The sequence below is a fragment of the Mustela nigripes genome, chromosome 2 (assembly GCF_022355385.1).
Source record: "Mustela nigripes isolate SB6536 chromosome 2, MUSNIG.SB6536, whole genome shotgun sequence".
Taxonomy (NCBI): domain Eukaryota; kingdom Metazoa; phylum Chordata; class Mammalia; order Carnivora; family Mustelidae; genus Mustela; species Mustela nigripes.
Window position 1 is genome coordinate 125,406,001 of NC_081558.1, and position 15,104 is coordinate 125,421,104.

The following is a 15,104-nucleotide window of genomic DNA, read 5'->3' on the forward strand; positions in this document are numbered from 1 at the left end:
AGCTAATTCCTACAGATAGAAGATGACATCTTTGTGACGGTGCCTTTCATATGCAAATGAACCCCCCAGTCTGTATCCCCAACCACCTTCTTTATTACACTCATATTCAAGCCACTATTTCCCCTGCTCTAAACTACTCCAGGCCCAGGCATTGGACAAATAGAGATCACCATTATCGACAAGAGCCCACCAAAATTATTCTAACCATCCAATCCCAAATTTGCTCAAACTTTCTTGTACTGCCTTGTCCATTCCTTCCTGCAGAAACCACAATACATGCTCTGGGCCTTGCTTTCTCTTTCACTCTCTCTGCCTCCTAACTGGCTGGTACTTCCCCATGTGGCCCTGCATAGTGTGACATGCCCCCTCCCAGTGGAAGCTGTAATAATAAATTCCTTTCAAAGGCAGTTGTCTGTCATCTTATCATACCCAATTAAAACAAACCTCAGGTACAAATCAGGGACAACTATGGTATTGCTCCTGAACTAAGACTAAATAAAGAAATGAAAAAAAAAAAAAAAAAAGAGGCAATGCTCTATCCATCATGTATAAGAAATGAAAGATCAAATATACTTTTTTTGGTGCATTACTTGTATGTTTATTTACTCTTCCAACATGTATTTATTGAGAGCTTACTATGTGCCTGGCACCGTGTTAGGCACTGCATATCCAGTAAGGAATAAAACAGGTTTAGGCCCTGTTCTTGTGAGAGTCACAGTTTAGAGAGGAAAAATAGGCAAGGAAACAGGTGAACAAACACAATTACAAGCTGTGGTACAAGCTGCAAGAGACAAAGATTGTGTAGTTACAGAGAATAATGGTGGGGAGAATTCTATTAATTCATCAGGAAAAATCTATCCAGATAAATAGCATTTATGCAATGAATTAAAGGGAAACCAGGAACTAGATTTGAAAAGTGTGGGAAATAATATTCTAGGGTTGTGTGGAAGGCCTTGAGGTAAGCTCAGTGCGGCGTGTTTGAGGAACTTCGAGGAAATGAGGCACACGGACATGGAAACACACTGTTATTTGCAAAAAGGGGCAGGGGACACATATAATCTAACACCATTCTTTTTTCTTTATTATTTTTTAATTTTTATTAACATATAATGTGTTATTTGCCTCAGGGGTACAGATCTGTGAATCATCAGTCTTACGCAGTTCACAGGACTCACCATAGCACATAATCTCCCCAGTGTCCATAACCCAGCCACCCTATCCCTCCCCACCCCCAGCAACCCTCAGTTTGTTTCTTGAGATTAAGAGTCTCCTACGGTTTGCCTCCCTCCGGATCCCACCTTGTTTCATTTTTTTCCCCTCCCTTCTCCCCACGACCCTGCCCTGCTTCTCAAATTCCTATCAGTGAGATCATATGATAATTGTCTTTCTCTGATTGACTTTTCACTTAACATAATACCCTCTAGTTCCATCCATGTCCCAACACCGTTTCTGATAAAAAAAAAAAAATACACACACATACACGTATGTTAAGTGCATAGAAAATCAATAAGAATATATGATAGGCTGTTAATAATGATTATTTGGGGGCTTAGAAAACAGATTTATAGTGGACTTTTACTTTTGACTTCATATGTATTTCTGCATTATTTAAATTTTTACACAATTTTGTATTCCAGATTTACTGAAGATAAATATCAAAATTAAATTTTGCATCCTTGGATGCTTCTGTCACATAACTTTTCCCCAACTTTTCATCCCTGCTCATAAGATTTGCTTGTTCCCTATTATGTATTTTGTTCTCCCTCCTGTTAGCATTTTATGTAATTATGAAAGCCTTAGCTATCATAAATAGGACATTACAATTAAGAGTTAGTATGAGGCGGCTCAGTCGGTTAGTGTCTGCCTTCGGCTCAGGTCATGGTCCCAGGGTCCTGGGATCGAGTCCTGCATCTGGCTCCCTGCTTCTCCCTCTTCTCACTCTGCCTGCTGTTCCCCCTGCCTGTTCTCTCTCTCTCTCTCTCTCCCCCTCTGTCAAATAAATAAATAAAATCTTTTTTAAAGAAAGGTTTAATATGATGAATGCCTGTGTGGCTCAGTCAGTTAAGTACCTGCCTTTGACTTGGGTCATGATCCTTGGGGCCTGGGATCAAATCCTGCATGGGAATCCTTGCTCAGTGGAGAGTCTGCTTCTCCCTCTGCCTGCTGCTTCCCCAGCTTGTCCTCTCTCTCTGACAAATAAATTAATACAAAAAATATTTTTTAAAATTTAGGGGCACCTGAGTGGCTCAGTGGGTTAAAGCCTCTGCCTTCGGCTCAGGTCATGGTCCCAGAGTCCTGGGATCTAGCCCCACATCGGGCTCTCTGCTCAGCAGGGAGCCTGCTTCCTGCCTCCCCCCCACACCCCCCCGCCAGCCCCGGCCTGCCTTCTGCCTGCTTCTCTGCCTACTTGTGATCTCTGTCTGTCAAATAAATAAATAAAATCATTAAAAAAAAAAAAATTTAATAAAAATTTTTTTTTAATTTTAAAAAGGATTTAATATGAAACCAGTATGATACTGTTTAATACATTAGGAACATACAGGCAAAAATCTATTCTTAATACCGACAATAAATAATTTAAATACAGCTTATGCAAGTTAAAAAAATGTATAATGCAAACAAACTTTCAAAAGTAAGGACTGCCTCATAATTTTTAAAAATGCATAACCTTCAGGCAGAACAAAATAGGACAAGAAGACTACTTTCCTTTACTTTAAAAATAATAATAGTATGTAGCAAAATAACAAAAAACATGAGCAATCATAACAGCTATGCTTAGTGAGAATTTATTACGCTGCACCATTTATATACATTATTTCCTTTTTATTTAACTTTTCTGTTTTAAAAGATTTTATTTTCAGGGTGCCTTGGTGGCTCATCGTTGAGCATCTGCCTTTGGTTCAGGTCATGATCCCAGGATCCTGGCATTGAGCCCCATATTGGGCTCCCTTCTCAGTGGGGAGTCTGCTTATTCCTTTCCCACTCCCCCTGCTTGTGTTCTCTCTCTCGCTGCGTCTCTCTCTGTCAAATAAATAAATAAAATCTTAAAAAAAAAAGATTTTATTTTCAAGTACTCTCTACACACAGTGTGGGGCTGACCTCATAACCATGAGATCAAGAGTTACCTGCTCCACTGACTGAGCCCCAGCTGGAAGCTTCCCCCATTTTTATTTAACTTCTACAATACCATTGTAGTAAATATCCCTGTTTTTCAGATTAGGAAATCCATAATTAGAGATGGTAAGTAATTGCATTCATTCAATGGATATTTATTGAGCACGTGATGTTTTAAGAACTAGGAATACAGCAGGGAACGAAACAATAAAACGTGGAGCTTACAACCTGCAAGTTGAGGTGTGTCATAAACAAACAAATATGTATACAACATAATGTCTGATGCATTCAAGTGTTAAGCAGAAAAGTAGGATAAAGGAAAGACAGTGGTGGGAATGCATTCTCAGCTGCAGAAGCAGGAAATACAAAGGAGGAAAAGCAAAGTAAGGAGGCTAGTGTAGTTGGAGCAAAAGAACAAAGGAAAACTCTGGGCTCTGTTCCTCCCTTCTTTCTATTTTAAAGATTTATTTATTTTAGAGAGAGAGTGCAGGGGAGAGGGCCAAAGGAAGAGGAAGAGAGACAGTCTTAAGCAGACTCTGTGCGAAGTACGAAGACTGATGCAGGGCTTGAGCTCACAATCCGGAGAGCAGAACCCTGAGCCTAAAGAACAAAAGTGGGAAGCTTAACCAGCTGCACCACCCAGGTGACCCTCTGGGCTCTTTTTCTAAGTGTAATGGGAAGCCATTGGAGGAATTGAACAGGGCAGTGACATGATCTGATTTAAAGTTTTAAAAGCCGACTTACTGTGTGGAAAATAGACTGTAGAGGAGCAAGACTAGAAGTTGGGTGACATGTTGGGCCTATGGCCGGGGCCCCGGGAAGAGATGATGGTGGCTGGGCCTAGGCAGATAACAGTGGAGGTGGTGAGAAGAGTCAAATTCAGTTTGTATCTGGATGATTTCATGCATGTTCGTGGTGGTGCGGCCAGGGATGAGGTTATGTGTTGAAGGTGGAACAGCTGGTGAGTGACGGACCCATTATTCCAATCTAAATTTGTCTGATTCCACAGCCATGCTTCTAGCAACAATCTATGCACCACAGTGCCAAATGACAAAAGCATAAAGGCAGAATGGAAAGTACAGAGTCTTTTTACATATTTATTGAGCACCTATATGCTTGAAGTAAGGCTTAGTGGCACAACACAAGACAACTCTGGATGGGGAGGATGGGAGATCAAGGTTCAAACTCTGCTTTTGCCTTGGATTTTTCATCACCTTGGGTCACATGTCTAATGTCCTTTCTAGCTTTAATGCTCTGTGTTTCCACTATTCAATACCTGGGAAGATACAGCCAATTGTGTGTGGTGCTGCCCACAGGTGTACCGGGGAAGATAACATGGATTAGCATATGATTAGCATACTGATGACTGGGAGAGCAGAGGAGAGGACATAGGACTAGAGACTGTCTTTTCTTTTCTTTTCTTTTCTTTCTTTCTTTCTTTCTTTTTTTAAGAGACTGTATTTTCAGTTTCAACATTATTTGGCTTAGCACAAGTATTTGGTTTTAGGAGATTAATTTCAAAAAAAAGAGAAAGCAGGTCTATACACTGTTGTCATTTTAATTTTCAGGATGTACTAGAATTTTGAGCCTCATTCATCCAAACAGTCAAGCCTTTATTTCCTTAACAAGCATTTAAAACCATTGAGTATTATGCATACTTGATAACATTTATTGAGCAAATTTAGGCGGAGGGAGATCATGAGAAAAAGTTAAAAAATAAACAAGAGGACTTTTTTAGACTTTACATTTGGTCTTTTAAGACTTCACAGATATCTTTTTTTTTTTTTTAAGATTTTATTTATTTATTTATTTATTTGAGAGAGAGGGGGAGAGCGAGAGTGAGCGCGCATGCACGCACAAGTGGGTTGAGGGACAGAGGGAGAGGCAGACTCACCACTGAGCCTGACATGGTGCTTGATCCCGGGATTCTGGGATCATGACCTGAGCTGAAGGTAGAGGCTTAACCGACTGAGCCACCCAGGAACCCCAAGACTTCACAATAATTGTATCAGGTGCTGTTGCCCCCTTCTTTTTTGTATTATAAAACTCAAATCAGTGTGTGTGCTGTATTAACTACCCTGAAAGTGTCCAGCATGGGAGGTAGGGGGCCATCAGTGATTTAGAATAGAGGTCCCAAACTCTGTCTGTAAAGGGCCACACAGTGAGCAGATCCTTACACTGTTGTCAGCCCTACCTCTCATAGCAAAGAAGCTGGCACAGACGGCAAAACATAAATGAATGGGCATGACTGTATTCCAGTAAGACCCTACTTAATGGAAAATGAAATTTAAATTTCACACGATTTTCACTTGTCACTAAATACTTTTCTTCTTTTGATCCCCCCTACCCCCACAATCATTAGAAATGGAAAAATAATTCTCCTCTTGAGAGCTATACCAAAACAAGGGGCAGGCTGGATTTGGACCATGGGCTTGAGTTGGTGAATTTGGGCTGCTATGACAAATTCCACACCACAAATACCACAAATAGCCACCATTGGGTGGCTCAAATGACAAACGACCCTTTCTCACAGTTCTAGAGGATGCGAAGTTGATCGAGATGCTGGCCGATGTGGTGGTGTCTGGCAAGAGCCTTATTCCTGGTTTGCAGATAACCATTTTGTTGGCTGTATCCTCACATGCGAGTGAGAGAGAGCATCTCCCTCTCTTGTCTCCTCTTCTAGGGGCACAAATTCCATTTATGAAGGCTCTATCCTGATGACCTAATCACCTCCCTAATTTAGAGGAGGCTCTGAATACCATCACATTGGGGAATTAAGGCTTCAATATATGAAGTTTGGGGCAGGGGAGACACATTCACCCCATTGCAGTTTATGAGGGGAGCCCTGGCATCCTGAAGAGTTCTGTGATCACTCTTCTCTGCAGGCCAGACCTTACAGTGGGAAATGCAGCCACTGACTTGGGGAACTAAATGCAACAGGAATAATTGGATCCTAAGTGGGCAGGGGCCAAGTGGCAGCACATAACTGCCAAAGGCTCAGCGGGCATGGTCACCATGATGGAGAGCCTAATCAAAGCCGCAGTCAGAACAGTCTGACTTGCACAGACCTATGTCATTAGCTAGCTCATCATGGTATTCCTAGAAGGGAAATAGGAAACTTACCAAATTCTTACTTGAACTGGTTGAGTAGAGAAGTTCTTGGTTAAGGAAATAAAAAGTTTAACCTGTATCTTAAGAAAAGAGTCATAGTGCCTCAATCAGTTCTTAGACTCCAGCCAGTTTACAGATCCCAGAAACCCCTAAATGAAGGGGAGGTCACATGCCCCAGAGAAAGGACTCTGGATACTACCAAAAATTTATAGTTCATTTCTCTAACCTTTCCCAAAGGGACCTACAGCCTTCTACTAGGGTAACTGTGCACTGGGGTAAAGGAAATAATCAGGCCTTTGGGGGACTGCAGGACAATGGCTCTGAACTAACATTGATTCCAGGAGACCCAAATGTCACTGTGGCCCATTAGCCAGAGGAGGGGCCTACAGAGATCAGGTTATTGGTGGAATTTGGTCTCAGGGCTATCTAACCATGGGTCCACTTGGTTTCCAACTCTATCCTGTGGTTCTTTCTTCAGTTCTGGAATATACTCTTGGAATAGATATACTTAGCAGTCTGCAGAATCCCCACATTGGTTCCCTGACCTGTGGAGTGAGGGCTATTATGGTGGAAAAGGGCAAGTGGAAGACCCTGAAACTGCTTCTACCAAGTAAAATAGTAAGCCAAAAATCAATAGCCCTTTCCTGGAGGATAGCAGAGATGACTGCTACCACATACTTATTTGACTCCCTTAGTTGGCCTGTCCAGAAGACAGAAGGGTCCTGGAGAATGACAGTGAACTATGATGAGCTTAGCCACGTGGTGACACCAGTTGCAGCTGTTGTACCAGATGTGGTTTCCTTGCTTGAGCAAATTAACACATACCCTGCTGCATAGCTATCGATCTGGCAAATGCTTTCCTTTCTTGATCTCTATTAGTAAAGACCACCAAAAGCAGCTTGCTTTTGGCTGGCAAAGCCATCAGTACACCTTCACTCTCCTACCTTGAGCATACATCAACTCTACAGCCCTACGTCATAATTTAGCTCCCAGAGACCTTGATCACTTTTCCTTTCCACAAAGTGTCACACTGGTTGGTACATGGATGACATTATGCTGATAGAATTTAGTAAGTAAGGAGTAGCAACTACTCTAGACTTGTTTGGAAGGCATTTCCATGTAACAAGGTGGGAAATAAATCCAAAAAGACTTTGTCACCTCAGTGACATTTCTAGGGGTCCACTGCTCTGGGGCATGTCAAGTTATCCCTTCTAAAGGGAAGAATGAATTGTTGCTTTTGGCCTCCAAACAAAAACAAGGCATGATGCCTAGTGGGCGTCTTGGCTTTTGGAGGCAACATATTCCTCATTTGGGTGTTTTACTCCATCCCATTTACTAAATGACCTAAAAAGCTGCTAGTTTTGTAGGGGATCCAGAACAAGAGATGGCTCGTTGACAGGTCCAAGCTGCTGTGCAAGCTGCCTTGCCACTTGGGCGTTATAAAGGTGCTTGAAGTGTATGTTGTAGTTGGGGATGCTGTTTGGAGCTTTTGATAGGCCCCTATAGGTAAATCATTACGCAGGTCCTTAGAATTTGGGGGAAAAAAGCCCTTTCATCCTATTCATATAACTATTTTTCTTTTGAAAACCAGTTCTTGGCCTGCTACTGGGCCTTAGTAGGGACTCAATGGGTCACGCAGTTACCATGAGACCTAGCCACCTATCAGAAATTGAGTGTTACTTGAGTTACCAAGCCATAAAGTTGGGGGTGCATAGCAGCATTCCATCAGCAAATGGAAAGGGCCCAGCAGGCTGTGAAGGCACAAGTGGGTTACATGAAGAAGTGGCCCAAATGTCTATAGTCCCCATGTCTGCTACCCTATAAGGATTGAGCAAGGAGGCAGCTGTCTGCAAAACTAAAAAGAGGGTTCTCACTAGATACTGAATCTGCTGGCACCTTGATCTTGGACTTCCCAGCCTCCAGAACTGTGAGAAATAACTGTTTTGTGTTTAAGCCACCAGTCGATGGTATTTGGTATAAGTGGCCCCAAAGATGAAGGCAGAAATAGTAATTTGCCAACTCCTGATCTAGAGTCTAAACTGGCTCTGTCCAATAGAGTTTTCTGTAATGATGGAAAAATGTTCCATATCTGCACAGCACAATATAGTTGCCACTAGCCACAAGTCACACTTGATGTGTGACTCATGCAACTAAGGAACTAAAATTTTAATCTAGCCCTTTCTACCACTCCTTTAGCCCTTACCCTTTCTCTTAGGATTCATACAGTTTCTCAGTTAGTTGCCCTGTATCCGTTTTCCTTTTCTTCCAATCCATTCTTCACAAAGCTAGAGGGTTCGTTCTTTCTTTCTTTCTTTCTTTCTTTCTTTCTTTCTTTCTTTCTTCTTTTTTTTTTTTTTTAGAGAGAGTTTTTTCTAAAATCAAAGAGAATCCTAGCACTTCTCCAAGGTAATGGTTCCTGGAAACTTTAGAAAGAAGTTCAACCTTCTAGCATGCCATATACATCCTTTCCTTAAGAAATCATAAAGAAGTAAAACACTGGGGGCCCCTGGGTGGCTCAGTCATTAAGTGTCTGCCTTCAGCTTAGTCATGATAACGGGGTCCTGGGATTGAACCCCACATCAGGCTCCCTGCTCATCGGGAAGCCTGCTTCTCCCTCTCCCACTCCCCGGCTTGTGTTCCTTCTCTCTCTATCAAATAAATAAATAACCCCCCACCCCCAAAAAAGAAGTAAAGCACTGTCCTCTCTCTGGTCAGATAAGTGATGATAAATTTCTTTCTTTCTTTCTTTTTTTAAAAGATTTTATTTACTTATTTGACAGACAGAGATTACAAGTAGGCAGAGAGGCAGACAGAGAGAGAGAGAAGGAAGCAGGCTCCCCACCGAGCAGAGAACCCGATGTGGGGCTTGATCCCGGGACCTTGGGATCATGATCCCAGCTGAAGGCAGAGGCTTAACCCACTGAACCACCCAGGTGCCCCGTGAGTGATGATAAATTTCTTAAGAGTAGTCCCTTATCATACTTTTCTTGTTCTAACATATCCCATAGTGGCTTGCTGAATGCTGCTGTGAAGAAAACAACAACGACAACAACAACAGCAAAAACTTGGCTTTGGAGATGGAAAGCTTAAATTAGAATCCTGTGTCTAGGTTTAGACACCGTGGGTATCTAATCACCTCACTATACTTCTGTGCTAAATGGGCGTGATGGTAAAATACCACAGGGTTGTTGTGCAGAGTAAAAGAGTTTGTGAAAATCCTCTGCACTTAGAAAAAGGTTGTAGAAAAGGTTGATGTTATAATAACTATCGAGTCTGGAAATGTTTCTAAAAAGCAATACTGATCTAAAATACATCTGGAATTTTAAAGCCAATCTTCACCAGGTGACAATATAGACATGGGCCTTAGATGTTCAAGGAAAAGAGGAAAGAAAGGAACAATTTTGCCCCTTTTATTCCAAACACTCCTTGGAATTATGCATTTTTGATCTTTAGGTATAAGACTGTGCTTTCTTTACTTTTGTTTCTCTAAAAGAAATTTCAGCAATACCAATGGACAGTTGATTCTTGAGAGTCAAATGACAATGACACCATATGAGCAGGTCAGAAAAGAAAGAAAAAGTGATGATATCTTATTTTTAAGTATCTACAGGGACTTTTCAAAGGGGACTTTCTCAGGGAGTTCTCGTATGAGTAGTAGGAAAGGCACTGCTCTCAGAGGGGAAAGTAAGGTAAAGAAACCACATTTTCAGCGGTGCCCAGCTCGTTTAGCCGGTATAGTGTGCAACTCTCGCTCTACTGGTTATAAGTTTGAGTCTCACTTTAGGTGTGGAGATTACTTAAAAAGTAAAGTCTTTTAACAAAAGAAAATTACCCCCCCTATGTTCTCAGAGGTGGGATAGGGGGGTAGGCGTAAACTGACAATATAGTTTACATTGGAAGTGTTCTTCTCCCTACCCTAGGGAGAGCCTGAAACACAAGATTTCCGAGATTAAGTATACTTTTCATTAGACCACATGACACTTCACGATAGATTTATATCAGTACTTCATTTCTCAGCTCTTGAAATTAGTGCAGTTCTACCATCTTAAGAAATACCAAAAGAAGACATTGTTTGTGATCAGTACACTTTTTTTTCTGTTAAGTATAGTAAAGATTGATTATTCTGTGAACTTAAGGTTTCCAAATCACTTAACGGATCTGTTTCAGAACACTTATATTGCAGGGATATTTCTACAAAACTCTCTCCAGTCTTCAAATTAGGATTTCCTGGAAGACAGGGACTTTTTAATACTCCTCTTTGTCTCATTCTGCCTCAGAGGACTTAGCATATATACTGAACAGTAAAATGTACTAGCAAACTTCTCTCTCGTATTCAAGTTTGCAATCCCTACCAAGTGCTCAGTAAATTCATGTCGTAGACATGAATGATACTCATAGGGTAATCAGGGTGATTCCTTAACCTCACCAGCGACTGGAACACTATCTTTGAGCCTGAGAGAGGAACTGCTGGTTTGGACCTACAGTTCCACTGAGCCCCAGTTAGCAAGACCTGCACCACCACAGTTTTTCCTTTCCCAGTGAACTCCAAGCATCCAGTCTTCTTGTATTTTCTTTCATCTCACTCTCTGCAATTTACATAGGCTTTTGTATATGTATAAGTATGTAATTTAACAGTCTAAACACAACTTTTCATATCTCGGTTACAGATCCCGTCTCGAGAGTGAGACCTTAGGCAATAGAAAGCGAGGGGTGGACGGGAGACAAGGAAACCTGGTTACTTCCCAGAGCCCGCAAGGCCTCAGGTGGGAGGGGGGAATTGGAAGCCGAGGACGCCACGTGACCTTGGGAGGCCCCAGGGCTGAGTCGACCCCGCCCCTCCGCTGGCCGCCGGGGGGCGCATGCGCAGCCCGTGTTAGTGATGGAGGAGAGAAGATGGCGGAAGCGGAGTGAGTGACTTGCTGGTGACTGATGTCGTAACCGGGGGGCGAGTGGGGCAGCGACATGTCCCCTAAGGGGAAAGCTCAAGGCTCTCTGGTGGGCAGTGCAGGGAATGGGAGACCCAAGAGCTTCCTTATCTTTGGGGATCCCGCTTGGCACATAACGGGGGGCGGAGGCCAACTGTAAGGGTCTAGTTCCCTCCAGGCGGGAGCGCCCCTTCCGCGGTCTGATCCCAAATCGGCCGGGCCCTGCGTGTAGAGTCACCCCAGGGACCCCGATCGCTGGGGTCTTCCGGGAGCTAAGTCCCGGAGGGCTCCTCAGGCGCTGTCATCCCTGCAAGTGGGCCCCGAGGGCAGCCTTGTCACGGATGCCCGCGCCGGGGGCCCGCGGAGGCTGGGGAGGGTTGGGCGGGCACTGCCAGGCCTCCTTCGCGCTCCCCTCCTTCCCGCCCCGGCGTCAACCCACTGCTCCTCGGTAGGAGAACCAGAGACGAGGCTGCTCACCGCCCTCCCCTGGGAGGCGTGGAGATGTCCCAGCGCGGGCCTTGGAGCGGAGGGTGGTGGGGAGAAATGTTCCTGCGGGTCTGGCTAGGCAGAAAATACCCCAGAAGAAAGACCCTGTCTTCCCTGGGTCTTTGGCTGCAGTGTAGATGCCCCCTTAGAGGGCCATATTCTTGTGTGGCGGTGTGGTGTGATGGTATCCTTAGCTAGCTGCTCAAACTTAAGTGTTTCCTGGGTAGGCCTCTTGGGCACCAGGACTGCCAGCTGTATTTTGCAGACAGTACTACGCACACTGTGGAGTTAGCAAAATTGTTCTTTTGTGCCAGGTCTCCAAATGCAGTACAGTGGTTTGACCAGTTCTACTCACTGATGTTTAGACTTGTGCCTAGAATTTGGAGTATCTGTGACCGTTTTTGGTTTTTTACAGAACATACCTACCATGGGGTCTGAGTTTGACCACATGATTGCATAGAATACCACTCTAAAAGGACCAGAATTTAAGTTGGCTTTTTGCATGTCACTGCTACATGTTTCATAAGTGTTACGAAGCCAGTAATTTGGTAAAAACTTTACCTTATCTACCACTAAATCTGAATGATGTTGAACAGTTGCCATATGATGCTGTGATTTGATGATTGGGAAGGCAGTTTGAAAAACTATAAAAAAAAAAAACCAAAACCCCAGAGAAGCATAAAGATGTGTGAGTCATTTACTAATCAGAAAAGTGAAGTCAGCTGTTTTCCTTTCACTTTTTATTAAATTGAATTTTCATTTTACTTTTAATTCCTTGAGGAGCATATAAATACTATTTATATAAATGATGTAAAGAACAAAGAATATTTGTACATAAAAGGACACCATATGGAAATAGCGTATGCATGCATAATTAGTACCAAATTCCTTTGTCTTTTCATGAAGTAGAAAGTGTTCTTGTTACATTCTTGTCAATGATGCTGATGTGATGTGTGTCAAATTTTGTTTCTCAGAAGAAAAGAGGGGTTAAGAAAGGCAGATAAGACTGTTGTATTCACAGGTGTGCTTTTCACCATTCGGGTGCATTTCTAACTCTACAAAACTATTGCAGTTCTACTCTAACAATTCAAGGGCTTCAGAATTGACTTAAAATACAATGTTGTTTGATTGAATTAAAATATAGATTCAAGGTGAAGTGGAAGTTTATATCACAATAGTGAAGTGAGTTTGCAGTATTGGAGGGGAAGAAATCAGAAAGTTTGGTACAAAAATGTACTTTATGAACTTTATTGTTCATATGTGTGGAAAGTGACATAATTGTGCTGTTTTCAGAATTTGGAGCAATTCTTTGTGAAAAGACACTTTTGTGGGGAAGTGGGAAAATTGTTGTCAGGTGCTTCTCTGATTTCCCAGAGTAATCTGCTAATAAGTATAATCAGAGTTATTAGATGTAGTAAGGACAATGTTATAGACTAATAAGGGAAAAGCCAGTGTGAGTTAATAAAAAATTACTATTTTTACCTTTTTTTTTTTTTAAGATTTTATTTATTTATTTGACAGAGATCACAAGTAGGCAGAGAGAGAGAGGGCGGGGAAGCAGCCTCCCCACTGAGCAGAGAGCCCCAGGCATAGCTTGATCCCAGAACCCTGGGATCATGACCCTAGCGGAAGGCAGAGGCTTAACCCACTGAGTCACCCAGGCACCCCAATTTGCCTTTTTTTTTTTTTTAATGTAAGTTTTATGCTAGTGTTGGGCTTAAACTCAAGAGGTCCTTGAGGTCAAGAGTCACATGCCCTACCCACTAAGCCACCCAGGTGTCCCTTAGAGCCCCGTGTTAGATATGGAGATTACTTAAAAAATAAAATCCTAAAAAACCAATTTTTTAAATTATTTAATAAGAGAACATGTTTTTAAAGCAGAGTGGATATGGTAACCAGAAACAACCTAATTAACACAAGTCCTTAGGCATCCTGTTTTAATATATAGATAAGAATTACTTTAATTTGTGATTAGTATGGACAAAAGAACGTAAAAAAATACTTTAAAGTACTCTGATGCTGCTTAAGCATTTGTTTTTTTAGGTAGTTTAGTGGTCTCTTATAAACCTGTTCTGGTTTCACTTATCTTTCAGTAATGGAAAGATAAAGTTTAGGCCAGGATTTATTTAAGTTGCGTATCCTGAATCATTTGAATGCAAAGTTAGTAGGTATTAACTATCAAATATGCTACGTATTTGCGAAGTACTTTTACTTTCTAAGTGGTTATGGGGACTGTGTGCGATGTATGCCATTTTGGGAGGGTCTTAAAAATTTAGATTGTTGCTGATTATTTCTTTGAAATAATTAAATATTCTTTAAAGCCCATGAAATAATGCTTTTGCCAATGCAAATCCTTTGTGTAACCTAACAGATTCAAGGACCACAGTACAGCTATGGATAGTGAACCAAACCCTGGCACATCTTCTGTGTCGACAACAACCAGCAGCACGACCACCACCACTATCACCACTTCCTCCTCTCGAATGCAGCAACCTCAGATCTCTGTCTACAGTGGCTCAGACCGACATGCCGTACAGGTATTTCAGTTAGAATGCGTGGTAGACTGAGACTTAGGATGTCATTACTTTTCTCTTAAGCCAGATGAAGCTATTGTTTCATGTCCTCAGATGAGTCACATGATATTCTCTAAATGAGTACAGTTAGGATTGTTAATGTTTGAAACAAAAAAGTTATTTAATAATCCTATTGACAGGGCTTATATTTATCAGCAGGTGGCCTATAAAACCATATGTCAGGAAAATTATAGCTGAAAGGACTCTAGGTGCTGCTGCAATGTGGAGAAACTCAACCTACAGCCTTGATATGTAGAATGGCTCTAGGTTTTTCTGGGTTCTTTGTATTTGAACCCAAAATATAGACTTAGGAAGATCTATTCAGGTCTGTAGATGTGTTAAGAGGTTCATTTAAAACTCAAGTGGTCTAAGAACCTAAGTAGGAGGATCCATTTTAAGCTTCTGGGGGCCGAGGGGGAAGGGAATATTTAACTAGGAAAAGTTTTAGGTCTTCACTTGGCTGAGAAAATTAATCTTTATAATAACGGATGTTGAGACAATATGGTATTGCATAAAAAGGGCATGGGCATTACAGTCTGATACGCTCTTTGAATTCCATCTTCTTAATCATTAATACCTATGTAGTGTTGGATGAGGGGCGTGATCTCTTTGCACATCAGGAAACTGAAATGAGGATAAGACCACCTAGTTCCTTAGTTATGATGAGGATTTAAAAAAAAAAAAAAGATTTTGAGAGAGAGATTTTAAGAGACAGAGCGCTGGAGAGTGTGAGTGCATGAGCTCAAGCAAGGGGAGGAGCTAAGGGGGAGTGAAGGAGAGAGACTCCTAAGCAGACTCCCAGCTGCTTGTTGAGTTGGTTGTGGGGGCTCAGTTTTACAACCCTGAAATCATGATCTGAGCTGAAACCAAGAATCAGAGCCTTAATTGACTGAGC

At 42.0% G+C, this 15,104-nt stretch overlaps 1 protein-coding gene and 1 pseudogene across 8 annotated transcripts in view; both read left to right on the forward strand.

Moving 5' to 3' along the window:
- The first annotated feature begins 6,394 nt into the window (after positions 1-6,394).
- Positions 6,395-7,873, forward strand: LOC132010524 (uncharacterized; annotated as a pseudogene).
- A 3,214-nt stretch (positions 7,874-11,087) lies between these two features.
- Positions 11,088-15,104, forward strand: part of PHC3 (polyhomeotic homolog 3) — a 78,663-nt gene continuing 74,646 nt past the window's right edge. For 7 of the 8 annotated variants that reach the window (XR_009402511.1, XM_059391567.1, XM_059391569.1 and 4 more), the window contains exons 1-2: positions 11,088-11,132; positions 14,008-14,173. Coding sequence is in view for 7 of the 8 variants with exons in the window: in XM_059391567.1 (XP_059247550.1) it covers positions 11,119-11,132; positions 14,008-14,173 (180 nt within the window). In the remaining variant the exon portion in view is untranslated. The other variant, XM_059391568.1, reaches the window with a different exon arrangement.